This window comes from Mesoplodon densirostris, chromosome 6 (assembly GCF_025265405.1).
Source record: "Mesoplodon densirostris isolate mMesDen1 chromosome 6, mMesDen1 primary haplotype, whole genome shotgun sequence".
Classification (NCBI taxonomy): domain Eukaryota; kingdom Metazoa; phylum Chordata; class Mammalia; order Artiodactyla; family Ziphiidae; genus Mesoplodon; species Mesoplodon densirostris.
Window position 1 is genome coordinate 5760510 of NC_082666.1, and position 27960 is coordinate 5788469.

The window sequence follows — 27960 nt, forward strand, 5'->3', positions numbered from 1 at the left end:
GGGCCATATCATGCAGACTGATCCCCATATTGCTTTTTTCCACTTACCATTACATGGACATCTTTCAGTGTTGGTACTTTACAGTATGCTGGCAATAAACATCCTTATATGACTTTCCTTTTTTTTTTTGCACACACCCTTATATGACTTCTTCATAGACTTTCTGTAGCAGCAGTTCTAAAACTTTTTTTATCTCATGACCACTTTACTCTCTTGAAAATTATATAGGACCCCAAAGTGCTTTTGTTTATATAGGTTATCTCATCAATATTTACCACAGTATAAATTTAAACTGAAAAAGTTAAATCATTTATTCATTTGTTCACCTAAAAATAAAGTTTATTATCACTGGAAAATAACTTGTTTTCCCCTGTTTATAGATAATTGTAGGTATTGTTCTTTGAAGCTATACCAAACTCACTAAGTGGTAGTTTCTTAAAGATAAGTTTTGAGTAGAATCTAAAACTCTATCAATTAATTTTTGTATTGTTACATTAAAATCCAATGGTCCATCTTGCACCTTGAATGAATCTTTTTTACCTGTGCCTGATTTTATAACATCATGTGTTGATCATTTAGAAAATATCAGTTCACTGAATTATGTAGATTTTCCAAATAATACATTCCATTATAAGATATCAAAATAGCACGTTTGTAGATATTATCACCAATCTCTACATCACAGTAGCAGATACAGGTTTTCCAAAATCCTAATTTTCGCTGGAAAGCAAAAATTTTATCATTGACAATAGACCCTACCAGTTGTCTTCCTTGAAAGACTCTGTTATACATTTTTTAATCTGAATAACCATAGTTTGTCGGTAAACATGGTAGTCCATGAAAAAAGCGGCAAGTTCAGCTCGCAACTAACCACTGCCCAAGCACTCTTCCTAGAGACAACCAGCGCACAAAATTACTTCCCCGTTCATCCACAGAAGATTAACAAGATATAAACACAAGAGTCAAGAGTTAGTGAAATTAATCATTTTTGCTGCTTCACCAGGAACATTCTTTTTTTTTTTTTTTTTTTGCGGTACGCGGGCCTCTCACTGTTGTGGCCTCTCCCGCTGCGGAGCACAGGCTCCGGCCGCGCAGGCTCAGCGGCCATGGCTCATGGGCCCAGCCGCTCCGCGGCATGTGGGATCTTCCCGGACCGGGGCACGAACCCGTGTCCCCTGCATCGGCAGGCGGACTCTCAACCACTGCGCCACCAGGGAAGCCCACCAGGAACATTCTTAAGTGAAAACCAAAAAAAAAATTTTTTTTTTTTACAATGAGTGCATGGCATGAAGAATACAATGGCTACTATAGTTAGTCGCCACAGCCTGGATTCATGCTTAGGAGACTGCATTACTTTTGCACCAATTAGAGCAAAGAGTGCAAATAACGTCTTAGTATTGTGTTAATACGAAAAGTTTTAACCTCTGGACCCCCCGGAGGGGTATAAGGCACATGTAAGGCACTACAGTGTTCTATACCAGGATAGTTTCCTAGAAGTGAGATTACTGGGTCACTGGTATGTATATTTTAAATTCTGATAAGTTTGGCCAAAGCTCTCCAAAAAGTCTGTACCAATTTTCACTAAGGTTGCATGATCATCACTATTTAAAAATGTAAACAATTCACTTTATAAATCCTGAATTTGGGAAGCGCCATAACATTACTATATTTGCCTGTCTAAAACCAATGCTAAAATATAACTAATGTTTCAAGGCAAAGTAAAATCCAAGTACTCAGATTATTTAGATGACGATTTCCGTTAAGAAAATCAACCTCAACTGTCAAATGCAAGTTCACTGAATAGAGAACTTTGTTCATTGTAGTCACCCATTGTTAAGGGTATTTGTGATTGAATTTCAAAGTATATGCTACCTGCACACGTCCTACATTTGCTTATTGGGTGGGTGGGCTCAGTTGATATTTTAGTATAAAGTACACAGTTTGAAAAATGTCAGGCTGTGACAGTACAAACAGGACCCTAATTAATTGGTGCATGGCTGTCCCCTGTCCCAGACATCAGTCTAAGCTGACGCTTAGCTTTAAAACTTCACGCAAAATTACTGGACGTGACCAGTATAATATGTACTGTCAGCACTCAAATGCCAGTGACTTTCATAAAAATGTCAAAGACAACCTTTCTTGTCCCAAATGTCATATGAAACAGGGAGAGGGGAAGAGGAAAAAGCTCCACCCATGGCAAAGGAATACTCCTGGTGTAAGGTGCAATAACTAGAAGCTGGGGATCCTCAACTCACAAGGAATGCTGTCTCCCCCGCCTCGACTGTTCCCACATAGCTCCAAAGTGAGTATTTTCAAGTTCTACTTATGACTGAAAAGGTCAAGACTATTAGTGTCAACTAGGACCTGTGGTTTTTAACTTTGAGGGGAGCACAAACCCCTTTGAGGATATGGTAAAAGCTCCCTGTAGGTAAAGTAGTAAAAGATCCACGCACCGCAGGGGAAGAAGACCCCATGCGTTAGATCAGAGCAGAATCGTGGACTATGGATCCTGAGAAACCACTTAAATCCAACCTCCTCAGGAAGGTGGAATAGTAAAATGGCGTGTCCAAGGTCAACAGTGAGTTAGAAGGGGAATCAGGCAAGAAATAAGCAACTCAAAGAGATTTTGAATAAAGCCATCCAGTGTCACCAAGTAACTTTTTCTTATACAAAGAAAGTCCCACCAGAAACTAAGAGTTAACTACAGAAACAGAAGTTTTAAGTAAAACTGGAAAGAACCGACACAAGGGCTGTGGTTCAAAAGTTCCTTAGGCATCCCGAAGCTGAAAACAGGACCAGAAAGCTTGAAAAGCACTCACCATGTTCCACAAAAACATTGCAGTGTGGACCCCCATGCCTCGATGATTCTTTCTTCCCTGCTCCTTTGATAAAGTGCAGGGCAGGCAAACTTGGCCTTCTCTGGTCCCCAAGAACTTTTCCAGGCTGCTGACCCATAAAGTAACGATAGGCACCCCTTTCCAGAAGAGGGTTCAAGATCTTCCAGAATGATCAGTGAGCTTAGAAGGAAAACGATCTATATGTGGGATTTCACATTCACCGCATCTCCACAAGTCAGTCATTGAGGTCAATCACAAGACATCTTCCATAATGAAAGGAAGCGAAGATTTTAGGTTGACATATGTAAACAGAGGAGTTCAGATTATATTCGCAGTTTATCAATTCGAAGTAATGTAATTGCGACGTGATCCCAAAGTTTCTTGATTTTAAGTGTCTTTTACTGGCTGAGTAAGTTTCTTCCCTTTCAAGGAGAAAAACCTAAACAGAAATATTCACAGGGTATGCTGTACAAGGGTCAGTAAGGCTAAAGTCATGTCGATTTCCACACATCAAGGAAACGTTGATCGTGTCTGGATGCTCCTCCAGAACTTTTCCTGGGGAAGTCACCCAACCCCTATCTTGGTGTCTTCATCTTCCGACAAACTTCCTGCTGCACTAGCTGCCGCTCCTGCTTCTCTACCCTGCTCTCCGGAAAAGGACACGGGTCACCCCGACTTCAGCGAGAGCTGGCCCTCCACTCAGACGAGAAGGAATGCATTGCCAGCAACTTTTAAGTCCGCTTTTTAAAAGGCCTGTGAAACCAGTCCAAGCTTTTCCTTTGCATTAAAGTTTTTGGCTGGGCTGAGACTAAGGGAGCCGTAGGTGACATTGGAAGAAGTCAGGGCATTAGAGGCTCACAGGAGCAACCTGGGGGGAAGGGGAGGCCCCTTGACAGCAGGGATGGGATTTGAATGGGGGGCTCCGAGACCAAACCTGGGGCCGGGAGTCGGAGCAAGGAGCGGCTCGGGGGCAAGAGGGAGGCTGCCGGGGCGAGGCACGGGCGGCTTACTCCGGGGGCGACGCTCCTCCACGCCTCAGGAAACGGGGTGTCCCAGGTCTGGGGAAAGAGACCACCCCGAGGGTCCCAGAGCCGGGGCGGGGCTGTAAGGGACGAAGGACTCTCACGGCCCCGAAGGCGGGTCGCGGGCGGAGCGGGGGAGGAGGCCCGGCCGCCTCAGCTGCTCCGATCCTGGGGGTCTCTGCCCGAAACACCCCCTCCCCCGGCCCCGGACGTTGCTACGGCCGCCGCCGCCAGGCAGTCACATCCCCCGGGCTCCGTCGCAGGACCCGACCTCCCCCCCAGGTAGGGGCCGTGGACAACGGAAGGGCTCCTCAGCCGCAGGACCCGGGAACCGGCTCCGGCTCCAACGCTGTTCAGGGACGGTCACCGAGCCCCGCGGCCGCCATGATGGATTACGAGCCGCTCACAACGAGGCCAGGCCCCGCCTCTAGCCCCGCCCCCGGTGACGTCCGGTGCGCGCCGCGAGGTGATCGGTACCCTCCCGGCGCCGCTTTCTGGGATGCCGAAGGACCTTTCGGCTCTAGTCTCCCTGCCCCCCGGAGCCCAGCCCCGCACGACCTGTTAAATGTGGTTTTTCCGAGCACAAGGTGAGTGGTAAGGAAGCTCCCGCCTCCCCTGTACTGCCGTTGGTCTCCGAGAATCCGGGTCAGATCACTATCTTGCATCCCATTGGCCAGTAGGGACAGTACGGCTAGAGCTCCCAGCCAACCACTTTTGGCGTAGCCCGCAGGGTATGCTGGGAGTCGTGGTCCTGCGGCGCCAGCCCCTGCCAGAGCTCGCCGGGGACTTGCCTTCTACTCCCAGCTCCTGAGCTTCGGTCCCGCCCTCCTGGGAGCCGGTGGACTCTATCCGGCCTCGCGTAGGGCTGGCCGATGGCTCCCCTGAGCGGGTAATTAAAACCGGCGAGGAACCAAAGCAAGGGGAAATCTGCGGATTGGATTTCCCCAGAACTGGAGTTGGATTACTTCCTTGAGCCTCTTTAGGAGAGAAAATTTATCTCGCTCCTGGAAACTGAGGTATTTGGTGACTTCACCGCCCCCCCTCACCCCCAGCTTCCACCTTTACTCCAAGAAGCATAAATATTAGAACTAGCGAAAAATAGACAACTGGAAAGCGCCCGACATTCTGCTAACGAATTCTTTCTTTGGAGTATCAGAAAGCTCACCCATTAAAGAAACAAAATTTAAGAACCTTTCGGAGGCAAAGCCAAACCCAATCTTAGATGTTTGGGTGAGAAGGAACCTTTGAGATTAATCTCAAACTCATACAGTGATGTATGTTAACTTCTGGCGGGGGGTGGGGGGCGGGAAGATTAAACAATCTAATTTCAGCGGTGTACACATATTTACATGGAAACATGTTAGCCGAGATTGTTGAGTAGGCCTACAGAGCTAGCCGATGACCCGGACACACCAAACCCACACCTGCCATAACCCATTTTACGCAACTAAAATGTACCCTGTCCCCAGTTCTTCACTCCATGTCTCCCCAGAGCAGTGCACCTACCTTCCCCGGATATACCCATTTCTAAGGGGATCCACTCATCACAACACCTAGTCTATACTATGCTGTTATGCTTTTCATAAACTGTATTCTCATTTAATCCTCACTCTAGCCCAGTGAGGCATGGATTGCTAACCCCCATATACAGATGGGGAAACCGAGTGAGATGTGACTTACTCAAGGTCACTGGCCTAGTGATGTGACAAAGTCACTATTTTTCCACCGTACCATTCAGTACCAAGTAACTGTTGACTTAATGTCAGACAGTTGATTTTTTTTTTTTTTTTTTTTTTGCGGTACGCGGGCCTCTCACTGTTGTGGCCTCTCCCGTTGCGGAGCACAGGCTCCGGACGCGCAGGCTCAGCGGCCATGGCTCACGGGCCCAGCCGCTCCGCGGCATATGTGGGATCTTCCCGGACCCGGGGCACGAACCCGTGTCCCCTGCATCGGCAGGCAGACTCTCAACCACTGCGCCACCAGGGAAGACGCAGACAGTTGATTTTTTAGAAGTTGCTACTGACAGTAGGGGGAAACCAGTTGCATTACAGGTGTTGTACATTCAGTTACTGAGTTGTGTCTTTTAGAAATACTTTTGCTGGATTGGGAAATGGTGCTAATTTTATAGATATTGGCTTGAAGAAAAAATAGTCACTTGGAGGCACTGAATGTGAAGCATATGAATATGTGTGCCCAAATTTAGTACTGGAATTTATATTTAGATGTTAACTGGGTTAGCTTTGCTCTATCACTAAATAGTCTGGCTGACAGACTTGGTCCTGGCTTGTAGATCACTCTTCAAACTTCAACAACTTTGTTGAAGTTGTTGACTCTTCAACAACTCACCCATTCTTATCCTGATTATCACCCTAATCTTTCTCTTTGAATTTTGCTTTTTATTCCTATTAAAGCTTTAATCATTTCCTATACATCTTCATTCTTCTCTCTAGTTTAGCTTAAAATTGAGCAATCAAATCAGAACTCTTACTAACCCACACTTCTTAAACTAATAATTCATTCACAAGCATTGTTGAGCCCCTGTGTACCATTGTCCTAGGTGCTGGGATAAAATTGAGGGGGGGACACAAACGGATTCATCCTTGTTCTCCCAGAGCAGACATGGGAGGGACAGGCAATAAGTAAAATGAGTAAAATCCGAAGTATTGGTCTCGATGCTGGAAAGAAAATTTCTGGACCCCATAACCTTTCACAATCAGTCCAACCCATTCTCTAAAGGGTTGCTTTATGACGCCTCTCTAGAGCTTAAACCTACTGATTCATAGTTGCTAATGAGTTTTAATGAAGTCACTGTAATTCTGTGAATGGCTTTCATTTATAAATGCGGGTCATATCAAACTTTACAAGGTTATCCTGAGGATCAAATGGGATCTTGTTTCCCACGAAGATTGAGACTATGCTTCCTAAAGTCTGGGTAGAAGCCAACAGCACTAGTTTTAGGTGAATCCTAAGCCCAGACTGTAATATTTTCTTCCACAGATGCACTGTATAACACTGTAGAATGATACTCTAAAGGACTTAAAACTAGAATCCTGAGCCCAGCAAATGCCTGACAGTCAGAAGTAAATAAGTGTTGCCATTTTTGAATAAATCCCTTTAAGCTCATATATTCTATTAAAAGTGATTCAGTTCAGTCTAATTTTGTCCTCATGTTTATAAAGCAAAGCAACCCACAAGTTGCTACAGGGATTCAGTACCCATGTAAAAACTTCAGCTTTTTAAAAAAAAAAAAACAAAAAAAACACCTACTGGAATTACACTTAACAAGGGCACCCTCTAGTGGGCCAAAGAAAGTGGATAATCACCGAAAGGTGCTTTCAGACCTTTATACATTTCCACTTAGTAGGTAATCACTATTCAGAATATACTGAATGAACAGCAGAGGCTGGCAGCTTGGGAGACCAAGTGAGAAAGATAAACTTGCAACGAACCCCCATATGGTCCTGGTCAAAACCAACCCAAACCAGGGATGCAGGCTCCCATCCTTCCCCATTCCCTTCTCTTAAGGGGCACACAACCTGGAATGTGTTTCAGAAACAACAAGGGAGCAAATCCAAAGTTGCAACATAGCCTATACAGTATTCAGGTGTCTGCAAACTCCTCAAAACAGGTGATACACTTGGGATAGAAAAAAAAAAAAAAGAGATAAAATTTGTCTGAATAATGTTATAAAGAAAAGACATACAATTTAACAAGAAAGAGCTGAGCTATATTTCAAAACTGTCAGATGCTCCACCTTACTCCTGAAACTGTCCTAGGTTTACATTTTACTAGGTGACTTGAGTAGTTAGGTCTCTGTCAGAATTCCTATCTCCCAAGCCTTCCTTCAACTGTACTCAGCTCCCAAGTATGACACAGAACACAAGAACAGAAACAGTGATGCCACATTTATAAATATAAAAAAATAGTTCACCAAATAGCACTCTCATATACTGACTTTAAAAGAATGTTTCCCAAAACCCCAATCAGGGCATCCTTTTTAGATAGTCATCTGAAAAACAATGCGTAGACATTCTAGCCCTTCCCACTGAGAACTTCAACATCTTGTTTTTACCTTTTAACCCTGAATTATTAAAAAGTTAATGCGTTACTCCTTCAATCGTAGGAGGAAAACACCTTTTCTTTTCCCATCTCCGTTTTTCTTCCTTTGTTTTCATGTTTATCAGAGTACCCAAAACATTCATTCTCTTCTATCAATAATTCAACTTCTTACAACTCATCCTTGAAGGCAGGATAGATTAAGGCAGCCTGGCGGGAATATACTCGCATCTATCTAGGAGGAACATGCAATGGGAAATAAGATTCCAACCAAGCAAAAGGCTGCTTGGTTGCTTTATTCTTCCATTAGATTCTTGGGTTAACTTTACCAACTATTTCTTCAGTGCTGTACCTGCGCTGTAGAAGAGGTGGGAATGGAGGCCAAAACAGACAATTTGGGGGTCAGGGAGGCCATGTTTTTTATACAGGCAATTTCATGGGGCATTGTGCCTGGTGAGTTGATGGTTAAGTACAGGACAAAAGATTCCTTGTATTATTCCAGGATAGGAGTCCACTCGGCTGGAACACTGAGTGCTTTTAAGGCCTGAAACTACCCCTAGTACCAAAGCTCTGTGGGCAACCCAAGGGGCCAGCAGTGCTTTCACCTTCCCCCAGGCTTTGCCTTAAAACAGGAGAAAGCAGGACTTCAGGGTGGAGGCGGCCCCTTGTAGGTAAAGTGATGAGCTCCCCAGGTCTTCACTGAGCTGCACATGGGGACCACCAAGCCAACTGTTCACTTTCAAGGACTGCTCCGGTCAGGTACACACAGTCCTGTCCTTCAGATGCTTCTCCCTATCCCTCCTGTTCTAAAAGCCTCTGGCGTGTTTCCATCACAATTTCCTCCACTATTTCTGGCTTTAAGATGTCTTTGATCTGAAAAAGAAAGGAAGAAAGGTACTTGTTCCATCAATCAGCACACCATCAAGCCAATCCAAATGCAGAAACCAGAAGCAGAAGCATGAACCTTCTGCTTTCCTTTCATGTATCAGAGGCTAAGTATTTGCAAGAGATGATCTGCTAGAACCAGCTTAATACATCAGCAAGATTCTATGGGATATAGCTGATAAGAACAAAGATGTTACTCTGGCAGTCACTAGAAAGACAGCTAAAACTTGGGACGGGCACGATGAAGTCCAGGGGGTTGCTGTTGTAAATTTAGCCCCACCTGGCACCTCCAAACGCCCACAAATCCTTACACTGACATTAGACATTGAGAATATTACTAGCATCTTGGCGACAGCTCTCCAGACACTCAGCAAGGCTGTCCACCAGATCAGTTCACACCGATGGACATGGTTAAGGTATGTGGGAGAGGTGCTTGCTGTCTGAGGAAACATGGGACAGATGACACTTAAGGCCGCTCACACATCAACAAGGAAAAGGGAAGCCCCGGGTAGAGTACCTGATGTGGAAGGGATGCTTCATAGCAATACAGGATACTGGTATCATACAGCATCATTCTCTGAGTTGCCAGCGAGACGATGCAGTTCCGAAGCCGGGAGATCACCTCTCGATCAGCAAGGGAGACAGGCTACCAGGGGATGCCAAGGGGAAGGGGAGGGAAACAGAATCAGGACCAAAAGAAGCAAATGGTTACAGCAAATCCCGGGAATCATTTATAACTGAGGCAATATCACTCTGGGACTCCAAACCAATCAAACAGCTAGCTCCAAGGGAGATTAAAAAGGACGGCTTCTTCAGTGGCTCTTAGGCTATTACCCTGCAACTTGGCCATCTCTGACTAGAAAGATCAAACCAGGCGCTGATTTCATCTCTTCAGAACAAGAGAGGGCGACACAATGTTTCGAGGGAAGTTCAAACCAACTCAAACCATAGCAACGTGGCAGATACAGAGCGTGTCCCCACCTGCCACAGAAGCACAGCACCGACTAAGTGCCGCTCCGTCCCAGCAGTGACAACGGCGTTTACTCACCTCCAGGTTTGCAATGAAGCCCCCTGCATCCTCTTCTTTGTGCTCAGGTGTCGGGTAGATCCAGATGAAGCCGTTGTTGCCCAGAATCACTGAGGCACCGCATGGCAAGTCATGGAAGTGAGTTTTCTGCCGTTTCACCAGGGTGGGGGAGACCTGAACCAAGACGCCCTGACCTAGCTAAAAAAGTATATCGTAAATTAAGTCACTGTAGGATCATCAGTGAGGTAACTTAAAAGCAGAGTACAGGATGTGTCCTAGTTAGACGGGAATCAGGGTCCTTCCTGTTGATAACTGCCCCTACATGCACATACATAGTAAACACAGAGAACACTTCCGGATGCAGTAAGTAGTTTACATATCCCAACAGAAGGTAACTTTCTATCTCTTCTCTACCATTTATTTTCCTTTGCAGTCGTCTTCACATTCTAATCCAGGGCTGGTGCCACAGCTGTTAGAGAAGCTGGAGCCAGTGAGAATGTGGGCTCGAGCCTCCTGTGGGTCAAGGAGCACTATTCTGTTCCACCTTGACCTCAACCACCCATCCTGCCCACGAGATACGCCGTTGGACAAGGCGACTGGCCTAGGGCTGGGTGCAAATCCATCCCTGGTCCTGGCAGGTCAGCTCAAGCCCCACATCCCGCTAAGGGAGCGTCGATTACAGGACCCGGGCCCACGAAGGTCAGCACGTGCAGTGCAGCTGTTTCCTCTCCTGCTTCAAGGATGTGAGCATGATTGGCTGTAGCCACTCCACTGAGGAGAGAGGTTTTTGTTCCACCCAGAAAACGAGAACGTTCACCCGGAGAAAGGCAAGAGACTGATAAATCATAATTTGTTTTGGAAAGTATGCTATCATTACAAAAATAACTAGCCTCCATACTGTCACCTTATATTAGAAAAGCGGTGAAATTTCATTAAGAGGCTCAAGTGACAAGCCCACCTTTCCTCACGATAATATCCATTTTATTGACGGGACACGTGTCTCAGGGCTGAGGCCATCCTACTTCATCAGTCCGTGGCCTCCCTTTGTTCTCAGCACAAATGCAACGCAAAGCTGCCACGCCCCCTGGGGGAGAGCAGAGACAGCAGGGCTGCAGGGCCCGGGGCCCAGGGTCACAGGGGCTCTTCTGCCAGAACAACCTCCTCCGTAGAAAAGGGTTAAGAGTTGTCATCCTTTATGAGGCTACCGGCCCTTGACTGTGTGAATCAGTGTGTAGGATGCCAGCCTGTGAAGGCTTGACTTCTGGGGGGCTTTGGGTCAGAATTCCAGAGAGCACTGGGGATTGGGAAATGGATTTGAAGTCTCCGTCAGCAAATGAGAACAGCCAGAGCCCAACTTACTTTCCCGTATTTGAGACTCCTCGTGTGCAGAGAGACAGCTCCATCAGAGAACACTGCCTGGACCTCAGCCTGGCCGGGTGATGAAGGAACAAACACTTTCACGTCACCTGCGTCCCTGGCTCCCCCCTCCATCCTTTCCTCTAATGGCCAAGAGTTCCGCCCAAAGTCGTAGACGGACCCGGAGGTCACACTGCTGAGACCTAACCTCTCCCCCTTGGCTGTCATGAATATGCTGACATGAACACCACCCTTCCTACTCCCTCAGATAAAAGTTAACATCACGGGTGGGGTTAATGGCGGACTCTGGGAGGGCTCACACCAAGGAGTACTTCCCAGAACTTCTGCTGCCAGTGTCCCTGTCCTCATGCTGAGACACAGCCACCCCCCGCCCCTGCAGGAGACCCTCCAACACTAGCAGATCGAGATAGCCTCATCCACCAGAGGGCAGACAGCAGAAACAAGAAGAACTACAATCCTGCAGCCTGTGGAACAAAAACCACATTCACAGAAAGACAGACAAGATGAAAAGGCAGAGGGCAATGTACCAGATTAAGGAACAAGATAAAACCCCAGAAAAACAATCAAATGAAGTGGAGATAGGCAACCTTCCAGAAAAAGAATTCAGAATAATGATAGTGAAGATGATCCAGGACCTTGAAAAAAGAATGGAGGCAAAGGTCGAGAAGATGCAAGAAATGTTTAACAAAGACCTAGAAGAATTAAAGAACAAACAGAGATGAACTATACAATAACTGAAATGAAAAATACACTAGAAGGAATCAATAGCAGAATAACTGAGGCAGAAGAACGGATAAGTGACCTGGAAGATAGAATGGTGGAATTTACTGCTGCGGAACAGAATAAAGAAAAAAGAATGAAAAGAAATGAAGACAGCCTAAGAGACCTCTGGGACAACATTAAACTCACCAACATTCGCATTATAGGGGTCCCAGAAGGAGAAGAGAGAGAGAAAGGACCCGAGAAAATATTTGAGGAGATTATAGTCGAAAACTTCCCTAACATGGGAAAGGAAATAGCCACCCAAGTCCAGGAAGCGCAGAGAGTCCCAAGCAGGATAAACCCAAGGAGAAACACGCCAAGACACACAGCAATCAAACTGGCAAAAATTAAAGACAAAGAAAAATTCTTGAAAGCAGCAAGGGAAAAATGACAAATAACATACAAGGGAACTCCCATAAGGTTAACAGCTGATTTCTCAGCAGAAACTCTACAAGCCAGAAGGGAGTGGCACGACATAGTTAAAGTGGTGAAAGGGAAGAAACTACAACCAAGATTACTCTACCCAGCAAGGATCTCATTCAGATTCGATGGAGAAATCAAAGCTAAGAGAATTCAGCACCACCAAACCAGCTCTACAACAAATGCTAAAGGAACTTCTCTAAGTGGGAAACACAAGAGAAGAAAAGGACCTACAAAAACAAACCCAAAACAATTAAGAAAATGGTCATAGGAACATACATATCGATAATTACCTTAAACGTTAATGGATTAAATGCTCCAACCAAAAGACACAGGCTTGCTGAATGGATACAAAAACAAGACCCATATATATGCTGTCTACAAGAGACCCACTTCAGTCCTAGGGATGCATACAGACTGAAAGTGAGGGGATGGAAAAAGATATTCCATGCAACTGGAAATAAAAAGAAAGCTGGAGCAGCAATACTCATATCAGATAAAATAGACTTTAAAATAAAGAACGTTGCAAGAGACAAGGAAGGACACTACATAATGATCAAGGGATCAATCCAAGAAGAAGATATAACAGTTATAAATATTTATGCACCCAACATAAGAGCACCTCAATACATAAGGCAAGTACTAACAGCAATAAAAGAGGAAACTGACAGTAGTACAATAATACTGGGGGACTTTAACACCTCACTTACACCAATGGACAGATCATCCAGACAGAAAATTAATAAGGAAACATAAGCTTTAAATGACACAATAGACCAGATAGATTTAATTGATATTTATAGGACATTCCATCCATAAACAGCGGATTACACTTTCTTCTCAAGTGCGCATGGAACATTCTCCAGAATAGATCACATCTTGGGTCACAAATCAAGCCTCAGTAAATTTAAGAAAATTGAAATTGTATCAAGCATCTTTTCCGACCACAACGCTATGAGATTAGAAATCAATTACGGGGAAAAAGACGTAAAAAACACAAACACATGGAGGCTAAACAATACGTTGCTAAATAACCAAGAGATCACTGAAGAAATCAAAGAGGAAATCAAAAAATACCTAGAGACAAATGACAATGAAAACACGACAATCCAAAACCTATGGGATGCAGCAAAAGCAGTTCTAAGAGGGAAGTTTATAGCAATACAATCCTACCTCAAGAAACAAGAAAAATCTCAAATAAACAATCTAACCTTACACCTAAAGGATCTAGAGAAAGAAGAACAAACAAAACCCAAACTTAGCAGAAGGAAAGAAATCATAAAGATCAGAGCAGAAATAAATGAAATAGAAACAAAGAAAACAATAGCAAAGATCAATAAAACTAAAAGCTGGTTCTTTGAGAAGATAAACGAAATGGATAAACCATTAGCCAGACTCATCAAGAAAAAGAGGGAGAGGACTCAAATCAATAAAATTAGAAATGAAAAAGGAGAAGTTACAACAGACACCACAGATATACAAAGCATCCTAAGAGACTACTACAGGCAACTGTATGCCAATAAAATGGACAACCTGGAAGAAATGGACAAATTCTTAGAAAGCTATAACCTTCGAAGTCTGAACCAGAAAGAAATAGAAAATATGAACAGACCAATCACAAGCAATGAAACTGAAACTGTGATTAAAAATCTTTCAACAGGGCCTCCCTGGTGGCGCAAGTGGTTGAGAGTCCGCCTGCCGATGCAGGGGATACGGGTTCGTGCCCCGGTCTGGGAGGATCCCATATGCCGCGGGGCAGCTGCGCCCGTGAGCCATGGCCGCTGGGCCTGCGCGTCCGGAGCCTGCGCGTCCGGAGCCTGTGCTCCGCAACGGGGGAGGCCACAGCAGTGAGAGGCCCGCATACCGCAAAAAAAAAAAAAAAAAAAAAAAAAAAAAAAATCTTTCAACAAACAAAAGTCCAGGACCAGATGGCTTCACAGGTGAATCCTATCAAACATTTACAGAAGAGCTTATACCCATCCTTCTCAAACTCTTCCAAAAAACTGCAGAGGAAGGAACACTCCCAAACTCATTTTATGTGGCCACCATCATCCTGATAGCAAAACCAGACAAAGATACTACAAAAAAAAATTACAGACCAATATCACTCATGAATATAGATGCAAATATCCTCAACAAAATACTAGCAAACAGAATCCAACAACACATTAAAAAGATCATACACCATGATCAAGTGGGATTTATCCCAGGGATGGAAGGATTCTTCAATATACACGAATCAATCAATGTGATACACCATATTAACAAATTGAAGAAAAACCATATGACCATCTCAATAGATGCAGAAAAAGTTTTCGACAAAATTCAACACCCATTTCTGATTAAAAACTCTCCAGAAAGTGGGCATAGAGGGAACCTACCACAACATAATAAAGGCCGTATACAACAAACCCACAGCAAACATCATTCTCAATGGTGAAAAACCGAAAGCATTTCCTCTAAGATCAGGAACAAGACAAAGATGTCCACTCTCACCACTATTATTCAACATAATTTTGGAAGTCCTAGCCACGACAATCAGAGAAGAAAAAGAAATTAAAGGAATACAAATTGGAAAAGAAGAAGTAAAACTGTCACTGTTTTCAGATGACATAATACTATACATAGAGAATCCTAAAGATGCCACCAGAAAACTACTAGAGCTAATCAATGAATCTGGTAAAGTTGCAGGATACAAAATTAATGCACAGAAATCTCTTGCATTCCCATACACTAATGATGAAAAATCTGCAAGAGAAATTAAGGAAACACTCCCATTTACCATTGCAACAAAAAGAATAAAGTACCTAGGAATAAACCTACCTAGGGAGACAAAAGATCTGTATGCAGAAAAGTATAAGACACTGATAAAAGAGATTAAAGATATACAAACAGGGCTTCCCTGGTGGCGCAGTGGTGGAGAGTCTGCCTGCCGATGCAGGGGACACGGGTTCGTGCCCCGGTCTGGGAAGGTCCTGCATGCCGCGGAGCGGCTGGGCCCGTGGGCCATGGCCGCTGAGCCTGTGCGTCCGGAGCCTGTGCTCCGCAACGGGAGAGGCCACAACAGTGAGAGGCCCGCATACCGCAAAAAAAAAAAAAAAAAAAAAAAAAAAAGATATACAAACAGATAGAGAGATATACCATGTTCTTGGATTGGAAGAAGCAATATTGTGAAAATGACTATACTACCCAAAGCAATCTACAGATTCAATGCAATCCCTATCAAACTACCACTGGCATTTTTTACAGAACTAGCACGAAAAGTCTTAAAATTTGTATGGAGACACAAAAGAGCCTGAATAGCCAAAGCGGTCTTGAGGGAAAAAAAAGGAGCTGGAGGAATCAGACTCCCTGACTTCAGACTATACTACAAAGCTACAGTAATCAAGACAATATGGTACTGGCACAAAAACAGAAATATAGATCAATGGAACAGGATAAAAAGCCCAGAGATAAACCCACGCACCTATGGTCAACTAATCTATGACAAAGGAGGCAGGATATACAATGGAGAAAAGACAGTCTCTTCAATAAGTGGTGCGGGGAAAACTGGACAGCTACATGTAAAAGAATGAAATTAGAACACTCCCTAACACCATACACAAAAATAAACTCACAATGGATTAAGACCTAAATGTAAGACCAGACACTATAAAACTCTTAGAGGAAAACATAGGAAGAACACTCTTTGACATAATCACAGCAAGATCTTTTTTGATCCACCTCCTAGAGTACTGGAAATAAAAACAAAAATAAACAAATGGGACCTAATGAAACTTAAAAGCTTTTGCACAGCAAAGGAAACTACAAACAAGACGAAAAGACAACCGTCAGAATGGGAGAAAATATTTGCAAATGAATCAATGGACAAAGGATTAATCTCCAAAATATATAAACAGTTCATGCAGCTCGATATTAAAAAAACAAACAACCCAATCCAAAAATGGGCAGAAGACCTAAACAGACATTTTTCCAAAGAAGACATACAGATGGCCAAGAAGCACATGAAAAGCTGCTCAACATCACTAATTATTAGAGAAATGCAAATCAAAACTACAATGAGATATCACCTCACACCAGTTAGAATGGGCATCATCAGAAAATCTACAAACAACAAATGCTGGAGAGGGTGTGCAGAAAAGGGAACCCTCTTGCACTGTTGGTGGGAATGTAAATTGATACAGCCACTATGGAGAACAGTATGGAGGTTCCTTAAAAAACTAAAAATAGAATTACCATATGACCCAGCAATCCCACTACTGGGCATATACCCAGAGAAAAACATAATTGAAAAAGACACATGCACCCCAATGTTCATTGCAGCACTATTTACAATAGCCAGGACATGGAAGCAACCTAAGTGTCCATCGACAGATGAATGGATAAAGAAGACGTGGTACATCTATACAATGGAACATTACTCAGCTATAAAAAGGAATGAAATTGGTTCATCTGTAGAGACGTGGATGGATCTAGAGACTGTCATACAGAGTGAAGTAAGTCAGAAAGAGAAAAACAAATACATTAACGCATATATGTGGAACCTAGAAAAATGGTACAGATGAACCGGCTTGCAGGGCAGAAATTGAGACACGGATATAGAGAACAAATATATGGACACCAAGCGGGGAAAGTGGAGGGGTGGTGGGGGTGGGGGTGTGATGAATTGGGCGATTGGGATTGACATGTATACACTGATGTGTATAAAATGGATGACTAATAAGAACCTGCTGTATAAAAAAATAAATAAAATTCAAAAATTCAAATAAATAAATAAATAAACAAAAATATAGATCAGGGCTTCCCTGGTGGTGCAGTGGTTGAGAGTCTGCCTGCCAATGCAAGGGACACGGGTTTGTGCCCCGGTCCAGGAAGATCCCACATGCCGCGGAGTGGCTGGGCCCGTGAGCCATGGCCGTTCAGCCTGCGCGTCCAGAGCCTGTGCTCTGCAACGGGAGAGGCCACAGCAGTGAGGGGCCCGCGTACCACACACACACACACAAAATATATATAAATATAGATAGATAGATAGATCAGTGGCTTTCAAACTTTTCTTTATACAACCCACAGCAAGAAGCATACTTTACTCAGAGTACATGTATGTGTGTTTGTGTAAGCAACTGAAACAAAAGTTTTACCAAACAATATCTTTCTTATAGTTTCATTAAAAAAAAAAAAAGTTAACATCGCTAAGAAAATCTGAGCTAGCTTAAAGCATGGGCCACCGTAAGTGACAAGACCCAAAGACATGACTGAGCAGCAGCAGGTCTGAACAAAGCTGGAGGGTCAGCTGGGTTAAGGAGACAGAGAAAGGCTGTAGCAGAGCCCTTGACACTCAGTCAAGGACTCAGAACCCTGCCAGGATTACATGTTTCTCGTGTGGGAGACCTACAGTTTAAGCCCCAATTGCCAGCTCCACAGCAAACATAAAGATGCTGGAATGCAAGGTACAGGATACACTGATAAGGTCCCCTTCCTGCAAGAAACCTCTCATCGCCAGCTCATCTTCTGCAGATCTTCTCCTCTGAAATACACAAAAAGATGGCCACGTTATAGAAGTCAGATCCTAAAGGAAGCTCTCTCTCCATCCATCTCTTCTTTCTCTTTCACTTCCTCCCGCGATCTCTGAAGGCAGCCACAATGTTCACACACCAGAGTAGGTAACTTGTACCACTGAAGGAAGACAAAGTGACAACCACCGCTTTCCGTCTTACAGACAGACCTTCCCACGGCTTCTCTTCTCCTTCCTCTGAATAATACTCAAGCTCCTCACGTGCTATTCAAAACCCTCCCAATCTAGACCAGGCCCCCTTTCCACGCTTACCTTCTGTGGCGGCCCTCCACGCTCCAGCAGGACCAGACTACCTCCAGCTTGACTGTATCTTTGCTCACACGTTTCCCTTTATCTCAGATTCCCTGAACTCATCACTAAAATTCTACCCATCCTTCAAGGATCAACTCCAACACTCATCTTTCCTACGAGCTTCTCTCCGGGAACTTAATCACTCCTTTTGTACAATCACACGCTTGTTTGTTCTTGGACTGCTGGGTATTCAGACCAGTTATCTCATATCCCCTGCTCGTCTAAGCTCTTTCAGGAACTCAGTCGTACCTCCTGGATCTTGGCATTCTCCAGAGAGCCCAGCACAGTGAGCCTCTCTATAGATAGATGCTGGCCTGAAGGTAAAGCTGAACCACTGCATTTTATAGAAGGAGGCAGCTTAGGTCCTGTGGTTGTCTGGAATAATCAAATGCCACTCAATTCATGAAAAGCTCATCTAAACACAACTTTTCAAGGAACACTTTCACTGAGCAAAGCTGATACACCCAGAAAAGGAAAATGATTCGCACCAAGCATCTGAGAGCTTCTCTCAACTCTCTTTTGGGATCGCTCCCCATGGACATTCCAGATCCTACCATATACCAGTTGCTGCCTAAGTTGGGAGGCCTGAGCCAAGTGAAAAGCCTTCGTGTACATCAAGGCAGCAAACTTCACAGCAGACAAACAGGAGTAAAAGTGGCAACCTCAGGGTAAAGCAAAGTTCTCTGGTGGAGCAAAGGACCCCAGAGCTCTCGCCAGCAAACTATTCAGTCCCAGCCGGAGACCCTTACCAGCTCTCCTCCGGGAAGGTTCATGGATGAGAGAAGCAAGACTGAATCCAGCCTGGAGTTGGTCTCCACCTTCCACCTCTTCTGTTGAACCTACAAACAAAGAAACCCCACACCTGGACGCACACGCCAGGGACCAGAGCTCACACTGTAAATGACCAATAATTCCAAATGTAACAAACTGTTTACATCAAAGGTCACATGAGAGCCAAACACAACGAATGCCTAGTTCGCATAAATGCCTACAATATAGGCAGAAAATAAAAGGCATCCAAATTGGAAAGGAAGAATATCTCTTCTCACCAGCCTGCTTTTACTTTGTAAAAACCAATCAGACAGACTTTACCTCTGTGATTCTCCCCACTACAATGTCTCCCACTTCACCATTATATCTGAAAGATAAAACAGAAGGTCCTCCATCAGTGAAAAGACTTCATTACAAGACCAAGTTACCATTTGAGATTTCAGTTCAACAGGGATGAAGGCCTTGATGAGGCACCACATTTAGTAAATTCACATAACTATGCTGTTTGGACTTATTCTCAGGAACTGATAACTTCAAACATCCTGTATGTATCAAGTCTCCATTAACTAACTATTCTTAAACCATTTATTGCAAATAGTTCATTAAGCCTGAAACCCCTATTTTGTTAATTACATGAAAATGAGGGACTTCGCCTGCGGTCCAGTGGTTAAGACTCTGCCTTCCGATGCAGGAGGCGCGGGTTCGATCCCTGGTCGGGGAACTAAGATCCCACATGCCGTGGGGTGTGGCCAAAAACGTAAAACAATAAATAAATAAATAAAAAGAAAACGATAAGCATGGAATCTTTTCTGGTGGGCTCTGGAACACAGATGGCTTCTGCCTCAGCCAGAGGAGGAGAAAGGAAACTGAGACAGGACACCGCCCAAACCAGCCTGCTCACTGTCCCCCCGACCACTGGCTGCCTATATCAGGCCCCTTTGCCAGTTCCTCATCCCAATTCTAATGATGACGTGTTCCATGCCGAAGGCGCAGTCCTTGGACCTCTTCTCTTTTCAGCCCATACCCACTTGGTGAGCTCATCCAGCCTAATGGCTTTAAAGACCACTGATGAGTATACCACTCCCCTCAACTCCAGACTCTAGTCAACTGCTGGCTACCCAGCACCTCCATTTACGTGGCTAATAGGAATCTGCAAAAGTAACACACCTACGGCAAAGCTTTCCAGCAGCCCCCTTCACTCCCCCATAGCAAACTGAAACTCTCCCAGTTGTCACGAGCTCAGGAAATGGCAACTCCACCCCTCCAGTTGCTCAAGCCACAGCCCTTGGAAGAACCCTTGATCTCTCTCAATCTCTCGCTCTCTGTCTCTCTCTCTCTCAGGCTCCAGGGCAAGTCCAGCAGCAGATCCTACTACCTCTACCTTTACAATATAGGCAGAAAATAAAAGGCATCCAAATTGGAAAGGAAGAATATCTCTTCTCACACACATGGTCCTATATATAGAAAATGCCAAAGAATATAAAATCCGACACATTTTCGTGATTAAAAAAAATACTCAGAACACAAAACATACTCAAAACAGTACATTCATCTGTCTCCCTAACCCTGTCCCTATCCCCCCACCTCCCCGGCCACCCACAGCAGCCAGAGTGATTCTATTCAAACAGACGTCAGGTCATGTCCCCCCTCTGCTCCACCTCCTCCAGTGGCTTCCCAGATTACACAAAGTGCACGTCGAAAATGTTTAGTGTGGCTACGAGGCAGACAGACTGCCCACCTCACCTCTCTGCCTGCATCCGCTCCTACCCCTCGCCTGCTCGCTCTCTTCCAACCCCACTGGCTTACATTCTGGGGCTAACCTTCATGGAGCCCTTCTAGGTAGGAGGCTCTGTGTAAGTACTTTACATGCACTGTTTCAATGAATTCCAATGAAAATCCTACAAGGTAGGTCATGCTAGGTCTCATTTTGCAGAGGAGGGAACCAAAGTTTGGAGAGGTCAGGAAACATAGGCAAACCTCTGAAGCCTGCGCTTACCTGTAGTCATCTATACCCTTCCTATAGCCATGTTCCCCAAATCCCAGACCTACAGAAGGATACAGCAGGCCGGGATGGGGGTGGAGGGTTTGTCGTGGCAGAAAAGGCCTGGCTGTGCAACTCGGATGCCACAAGAGAATACACACCTTTTGTTCTCACCTGGTTTTCAAAGCTTTCACACAGACCAACTTGTTTACTCTCTCCACAGAGCCAGCCACAGATGCAATGAGCTTCTCTTCCCCCATATAGGTCCCATGGCCCCTGTTGCAACAGGAAGATACAAAGAATACCAGGGTAACACTTGAGGTGACCTCTCGCATCAAGCCCAATGTGATCCTCACACCTAACAGACTCCTCCTGCCTTAAAGGCAGGCTTTTGCCCTGGTTGCCATCTCTTCCCAAAACACTCCTTCTTTAGACAGCTACGTGGACATGCCCCTCATTCCACTCAAGTCTACTCCAACGTCACCTTCTCCACCAGGCCTTCCTCGACCATCCCATTGACAATAGTCACCCACCCTGCTGCTGCCGCCACTACCACATCCCAACTACGCTCCACTCACCCTGCTTGGCTTTTAATTTTTTCTATTGCATTTATCGCCAAACATTCTGAATAACGTATTTGCTTGTTGTGCTTATTGTTTGTTATCTGTCTCTCCCAAATAGAAAATAAACTTCTCCAGGACATTGATTTCCACTTGGTTCACTGTTGTACCCCAAGCGCACATATACTGAATGCATGAATAAAGGGCTGAATCTTAAGATTTCCTGGGATGAAACAACCCCAGACTAAGAGGTTAAAGGGCAACAGTATAAATGCTGTACCTCTCCTGTATGTACAAGTGTACCCCCGCCCCCCCCCAAAAAAAGGCTGAGATAACCACTAGTGTTTCTCTATGATGGTGACAGAACGGTAAGTTTTGCTTTTTTTCGTAATCATTACGTAATTTAATACTCACAACCTTGTTGAATAGTCAATATCACTAGTTTACAGATGAGGAAACTGACCTCGGAGAGACAGTACAGCCAATAATATTGTGACGGCAGCAGGACTCGAACTCCAGCCGTCCAACTCAAGAGCCTGCGCTCTTAACGACAACATACGGTACTGCCCTCAGATTCAAAGGTGGATATTTGGGTGCATATAACAATGTATTTGTACGCCCTAAGCCCAAACAATGACTCGTTCCAAAACCGTAACCCCTGGCTAGGAGACGGCGCTGAGGGAAAAGGGGGCCAAGTCAAAAACGCCCACCGTCTCCCCGCCGAAAACTGTTAAGAGGCCCCAGCTCCTAACCCACCCCAGTTTTCCAAGTCCTCCACGAGGAAGGCTCAGGATCTGGGCCTCAGGCAGAGGACCCACGAGTCGCGGCCACCAGAGGTCAAGAGAGGAAGGTTTCGGGAGACTGGGGCAAATGCAGACAAGGACACACAAGATGCAGGGGGTAAGAAGTCCGAAGCCTAGAAAACTAGGCGACTGAGATGCTCAGCAGATGTGCCCCGGGTACCACGGGAACTTAGATGGAAGAGAGCACAGGCCCGGGTTTCACGTGGAGAGCAATGTAGCCGCCCCTTGTGGCCCAGAGTCCCCCACGTCCCCACGTACCGCATGAAGCCTGTGTCCGTGGTGATCGTGTCCCCCGGCACTACCAGGTGTTTTTTCGTCTCACGGCCCAGGGTCTCGCTAAGAGGCTTGCGAGCGACAGGAAGCCTCATCTCCATCGCCATCTTGACGTCAATAACCTGCGCAGGCGCAGCCCGACTCGGAGTCGCAATATCCGCCTCCACAATTCCCGCCCTTCGCTCTTAGGGGCGGGGCAGGGCGGGGCCTCAGAGAAGCCGCCAATGGGAACTCACGGTCTGGCTGCCATATTGACTATTGTCAACCATTAGGTTAACATGAAGGGAAGGAAGGAGTCGAGTTGCCATTTTTATTATTGGCAAGGCTGCCTTTGTGGAGTAGTGAAAATCTCAAGTTGTATGATGTATTGACTTTTCACCAAAACTCTCTTGTACTCGTCATCCCAGTTATTGTTTTACAGGGTTAGAGATAGTTGAGAAATGGGCCTCAGAGTTTCCTTCCAACTCTAAGCTGCTAAAATCTAATTTTGGGAGGACTTCCCTGGTGGCACAGTGGTTAAGAATCCACCTGCCTAATGCAGGGGGATGCAGGTTTGAGCCCTCGTCCTGGAAGATCCCACATGCCGCAGAGCAACTAAGCTCATGTGTCACAACTACTGAGCCCGTGTGTTGCAATTACTGAAGCCCGTGAATCTAGAGCCTGTGCTCCGCAACAAAGAGAAGCTGCGGCAATGAGAAGCCCACGCACAACAATGAAGCTTGTTGCAACTAAAGAAAGCCCACGGGCAGCAACGAAGACCCAACAAGGCCAAAAATAAATAAATTAATTAATTTTTAAGAAGTCCTTATCTTAAAAAAAAAAAATCGAACTTTTTGGGTATGAGATTGCCCAGGAGGATCAGGAGGTGGGATATACAGAAAACACCATCTGGACAGAGAGAAGAGCCCCTTTTCATACTGTTACTAGTGGCCCCTGTGTTCTACATGCTGCTGCCTTGTGGGTGCTGGTTCAGCACCAACCATCACCTACACCCCCGAACAATGCTCCAGGTGCTGTTTCCATTCTTTCTTAAGTGAGCTGATTTCCCTAGTATTTCTTTTGAAAAAACAAGGAACCGTCTAAGAAGACATTCAAACCTTGCCAGAAGGGTGTATTTGGCAGGGAGGACAAATGCACACATAATACGGAGATCTTCGCTTGTATTTACTCATACAGTGAATTGAGCCAGGAGCTGTTCTAAGGGTTCCGTGATGAACAGATAGATGGATGTGTGGCTTTATCTCTGGGCCAGGAGCATTTCCCTCGTTTCTCTCCCTGCTTCCCACTACCCTCTCCCTCACCTTTCCCCGGCATGGTTTATAGCATCCACAACAGACTGAGTTTCAACCTCAGGGAACTGGAGATGATAATTCTTCATGCACAGAGACTCTAAAGAGGATTCAATGAAATAACTTGTGTCGTCACCACACACTGAGCCCAGTAAATCAGGTTTGCTGCCTCCTGAAGGTCCAACAGACCAATGGATGGATAAATCTCCAAAAGGACAGCATTTCTTTCACCTAAGCACGGCTCACAAACTACACTTGTCAAGAAAGCCAACCCTGTGAGACAGTCAATGATATAAATTCGAATGCCCCACAGGTCATGGGTAAGTGGACAGGCCAGACTCTTGCCCTCCTCCTTGCCTGGAGGAAGGGGCTAGAGCCAAGAAAGCATGAGAAGGGTCCATATGTGGAGTCTGGCCTCAGCCAGAAGAGGGCGGTGCTGTCCTTTGAACCAGCACAGTTCAGTCCGCTAGGCAGCTAGGCCTTGGAGTGCCCCTAGACCAAGGCTGGGGTATAGTCTTGACATCATTCAGTTTCAAGGAGGGATAGGCATAACGTTAACCCCTCCCATTCTCACAGCACTTACGCTTAGGGAGCTTGTCACAACGTTGGGATTATGGATCTTAGTGTAGTGGCGGATTCAGTGTCTGGTGAGAGCTCACTTCCTGGTTCAGATAGCTGTCTTCTCCCTGTGTCCCCCACATGGTGGGCGGGGCTGGGGACTCTCTGGGGTCTCTTTTATAAGGGCACTAATCCAATTCATGGAGGCTCCACCCTCATAACCTAATCACCTCCCAAAGGTCCCACCTCCTACTACCATCACCTTGGGGTTAGGATTTCAGTATATGGACTTGGGGGGGGGACATAAACATTCAGTCCATTGTAGGTACCTTTTTAAAGAGGAGGAAACCGAGGCCCAAAAAGGACTAGAATTCATACAGCAGTTGGTAGCAGGACCATGTTCCTTCAGACTGCACCTGCTTTACCCTAGAGCCCGCACGTCCTGAAGGACTGGTCCTTTGCTGAATGCTTTACAAACATTACGTTATGAATTCCTTATACTCAGCCCATCTTGGACGTAGGCATTGCTATCCCTGATGGACGTTTGGGGCCACTGAGTGCACATCCTTAAGGGGCTTGGTAGAAATACAGATTCCTGAGCCCAGATTTAGGCACTGGGGCTCTGCAAAGTGGGGTCCAGAAGTCTGTGAGGGTGTGTCTTAACCCCCAGTGTGATTTAAATTGCTGATCAGGTCTAACCTTCACCACTTCTTCCCATATCCTTCTACCTCCCCATCTGGGCATCTCCAGGGCCATCTCCCCAAGCCAATCTATGTCATCTCTCACCTGGGCATCACCACCTAACTCAGCTCCCTAATTCTGTGTTTGCCCCTCCTACCACCCAATTTCCATGCAGCAGCCAGAGGGAGCTGAACTTATCTATGAAACAGAAACAAACTCACAGACACAGAGAACAGACTTGTGGTTGCCAAGGGGGAGGGAGAGTAGGAGAAGGATGGGTTGAGAGTTGGGGATTAGCAGATGCAAACTATTATATATAGAATGGATAAACAACAAGGTCCTACTGTATAGCACAGGGAACTACATTCAATATCCTGTAATAAACCATAATGGAAAAGAATAAAAATTAATAAATAAGTCTTTTAGGAGATTCAAAACTAAATAAATAAATAAATAAAAACAGATCGGATTAAACCACTTCCTTGCTTAGAACACTTCTGCCAGCTTCCCTGTACACAAGAATGAAATCCAAACTCGCATTTGCCTGGCTCTGCCCATCTCTGGCCTAACCTGCTCTATTACTCACTACAGACGCTGCAGCCAGAGGCGCTGGCCCCAGGACCTGCGTGCTTTTGGTGCTCTCTGCATGGAATGCTCTTCTCCCAGTCTTTGTGTAGCTGGCTGCTCTTCCTCACTTAGATCTCTGCTCAAATATCACCTCCTCAGAGAGGCCTTCCCTGACTATCTTATCTGGAATAATCCTCAGTCCCTCTTTTACCACTTGATCATGTTTTTATTTCTTGTCACTGAATTTTCTTGTTTGTTTTTTTGTTTGTTTGTTTATTGCAGTCTTCCTCCACTAGAACGGGAATACTCTGAGAATAGGGCCTTTATCTGTTTTGTTCATCTGGTACCTAGAGGGCAACCATAAAACATTTGTCGAAAAAATGACATATATTTACAAAATATTTACTCACCATGTATCTTCCCCACAGGGTATAAGCCCCGCAAATGCCCAGACTTTCTGTTCACTGTCCAGTCCCTAGCACTGTCTGGGTACAGAGTAGGCCCTTTTATTAACCATATCTTTGATGGTAGTCTGATGTTTGGACATTTTGGGGCCTCCCAGATCCTGGAAGGACTGCCCCTTCCAGGGTTAGCTGATTCCTAGAAATGGTAAACAACTGGCCCAGGAGTGTGCCTTTTGAATGCAAACCAATCAATCCAGAGCCCATGCCCCCTACCACCTCTTTTACGGGGCTCTCAGACTCTGGACCCCTATGCGCCTGCCCTAATCCCCCCAGGGCCCCATACCAGACAACTAGGGACAGGCCCTGTGCCTCAGAGCCTACTGAAATTATTCAAACCAGCCAATCCTAAACCTGCTTCCCCTGCTTCCCCTGGTCCTTCCTTTTGGAAACCCTAGCAAAGGCTCTTTCCCACATTTTCTCCTCATTCCCGCTGCCTTCTGATCGGCCCCCCACGTGCGTCCCCACGTGGCTCTGCGTGGTGTGCCGTGCCTCCTGTTTCTAGGCAATCTTAAGTATGATGAACTTCTCCCTTCAGACCAGTCATTTCCATGTTTGCATGTCTTACCATACTTGATTAAAACAAATCCCAGGTACCCTTAGAACAGCACTCAATACATATTTGCAGAACGAATGAATAAACTTATTCGGCAAGCATTTCTGGAGCATTTTCTGCCCCAGGCATCAAGGTGCTCGCTCAGGAGCTCAGGGATGGGGGTGGTGGTGAGGGGAAGACAGAAAAGCCCTCCTGACAGCGGCGGCGTATGAGTGAGCCTTGAAGGAAAGGAACTACTGACACTGGGGAGTGGGTTGAGAGGGACAGATGAACTTCAAGTGAAAGTAAACAACAAGGAAATCTTGAAAAGTGTGAAACCCGAAGCAGCAGGAACCCTCTGGCCCTGAGCTCTTGCCCAGTCCTGATCCACCCGCTGGCTTCCCCTTGTGTTCCATGAAATGGTAAAAAAGTAACTGCAGAAGTTTTCTTTCTTTTTTTTTTTTTTTTTTTGGCCGTGCCACGCGGCTTGTGGGATCTTAGTTCCTCAACCAGAGATCGAACCCATGCCCCTGGCAGTGGAAGCATGGAGTCCTAACCACTGGACCTCCAGGGAATTCCCCCCTTTTTTTTTTTCTTCAGAAAATTTCTAATCAGAGATGTGCACAAAGATTTCTGCCCAAGGACCCTCATCAAAGTATTGCCTTCTGAAAACATAGAAATAGCCTTGATGTCTGTGGCAGTTTTTACACACGTCCACAGAATGTTTGCTACATCTTCAATTAAGAAGGGCAGTCTGTGCCTCCTCGTCTTGCATCTGGGCAGACTTGTGACTGCTTCGATAGCTAGCACATGTCGGAAGTGCCTCTAGGGGACTCCAAGGACTGGTCAGAATAGACGAGGCAGCTTCCACCTGGTTCTCCTGCAACACCTGCCCTGGAAGCCCTGAGACAACATGCAAGAAGTCTGACTTCCCTGAGGCAGCCATGTTGTAGGAAGCAGTCAGGTTGGGTGCTAACCAGCCACCATCCATAACCTTTCCCACCCCTCACGGCCACACACCCCAGCAGACCAGATCCAAGGTGGGAAGGAAGCTGAAAGCTTAGGATATCTGTTCTTCCATTTCAAGAGATCTGAGGATAATGGCTATAGGAAAGGGCAGGAGAAGAGGAGATGGACAGCTGCCTTAGATGCCCTCTGGGGGATGTACAGTAAGGTAGGTGGTAGAAGCAGCTACAACCCTTCTTACCCACCAAAGGCATCCATATGCTAAC

The 27960-nt window shown here is 45.5% G+C and overlaps 3 protein-coding genes across 3 annotated transcripts in view; all 3 read right to left on the reverse strand.

Moving 5' to 3' along the window:
• ABL1 (ABL proto-oncogene 1, non-receptor tyrosine kinase) overlaps positions 1–3536 on the reverse strand; it is a 133631-nt gene extending 130095 nt beyond the window's left edge. Inside the window, exon 1 of the mRNA XM_060100545.1 lies at positions 2820–3536. Within this exon, the coding sequence (XP_059956528.1) occupies positions 2820–2955 (136 nt within the window). The 5' untranslated portion in view covers positions 2956–3536. The remainder of the gene's footprint in view (positions 1–2819) is intronic.
• A 25-nt stretch (positions 3537–3561) lies between these two features.
• On the reverse strand, positions 3562–4432 carry LOC132491719 (uncharacterized). The gene has a single exon (XM_060100548.1). The coding sequence runs from the start codon at positions 3665–3667 to the stop codon at positions 3569–3571; it is 99 nt and encodes a 32-aa protein (XP_059956531.1). The 5' UTR covers positions 3668–4432; the 3' UTR covers positions 3562–3568.
• A 3317-nt stretch (positions 4433–7749) lies between these two features.
• Positions 7750–22750, reverse strand: EXOSC2 (exosome component 2). The gene is made up of 9 exons (XM_060102064.1): positions 22623–22750; positions 21176–21277; positions 19342–19387; positions 18999–19088; positions 17845–17910; positions 11187–11255; positions 9849–10025; positions 9318–9446; positions 7750–8788 (listed from the first exon to the last, which is right to left on the reverse strand). Exons 1-9 carry the CDS (start codon positions 22742–22744, stop codon positions 8708–8710), a joined length of 882 nt encoding a protein of 293 aa, XP_059958047.1. The 5' UTR covers positions 22745–22750; the 3' UTR covers positions 7750–8707.
• Positions 22751–27960: the final 5210 nt, after the last annotated feature.

Coding starts and splice junctions, on each gene's coding strand:
- LOC132491719 (XM_060100548.1), bottom strand. CDS start 3,667: ATGTCACCTACGGCTCCCTTAGTCTCAGCCCAGCCAAAAACTTTAATG.
- EXOSC2 (XM_060102064.1), bottom strand. CDS start 22,744: ATGGCGATGGAGATGAGGCTTCCTGTCGCTCGCAAGCCTCTTAGCGAG. Junction 19,089..19,341: donor TAGTGGGGAGAATCACAGAG/GTAAAGTCTGTC, acceptor CTTTGTTTGTAG/GTTCAACAGAAGAGGTGGAA. Junction 9,447..9,848: donor GCTTCATTGCAAACCTGGAG/GTGAGTAAACGC, acceptor ATCCCCTGGTAG/CCTGTCTCCCTTGCTGATCG.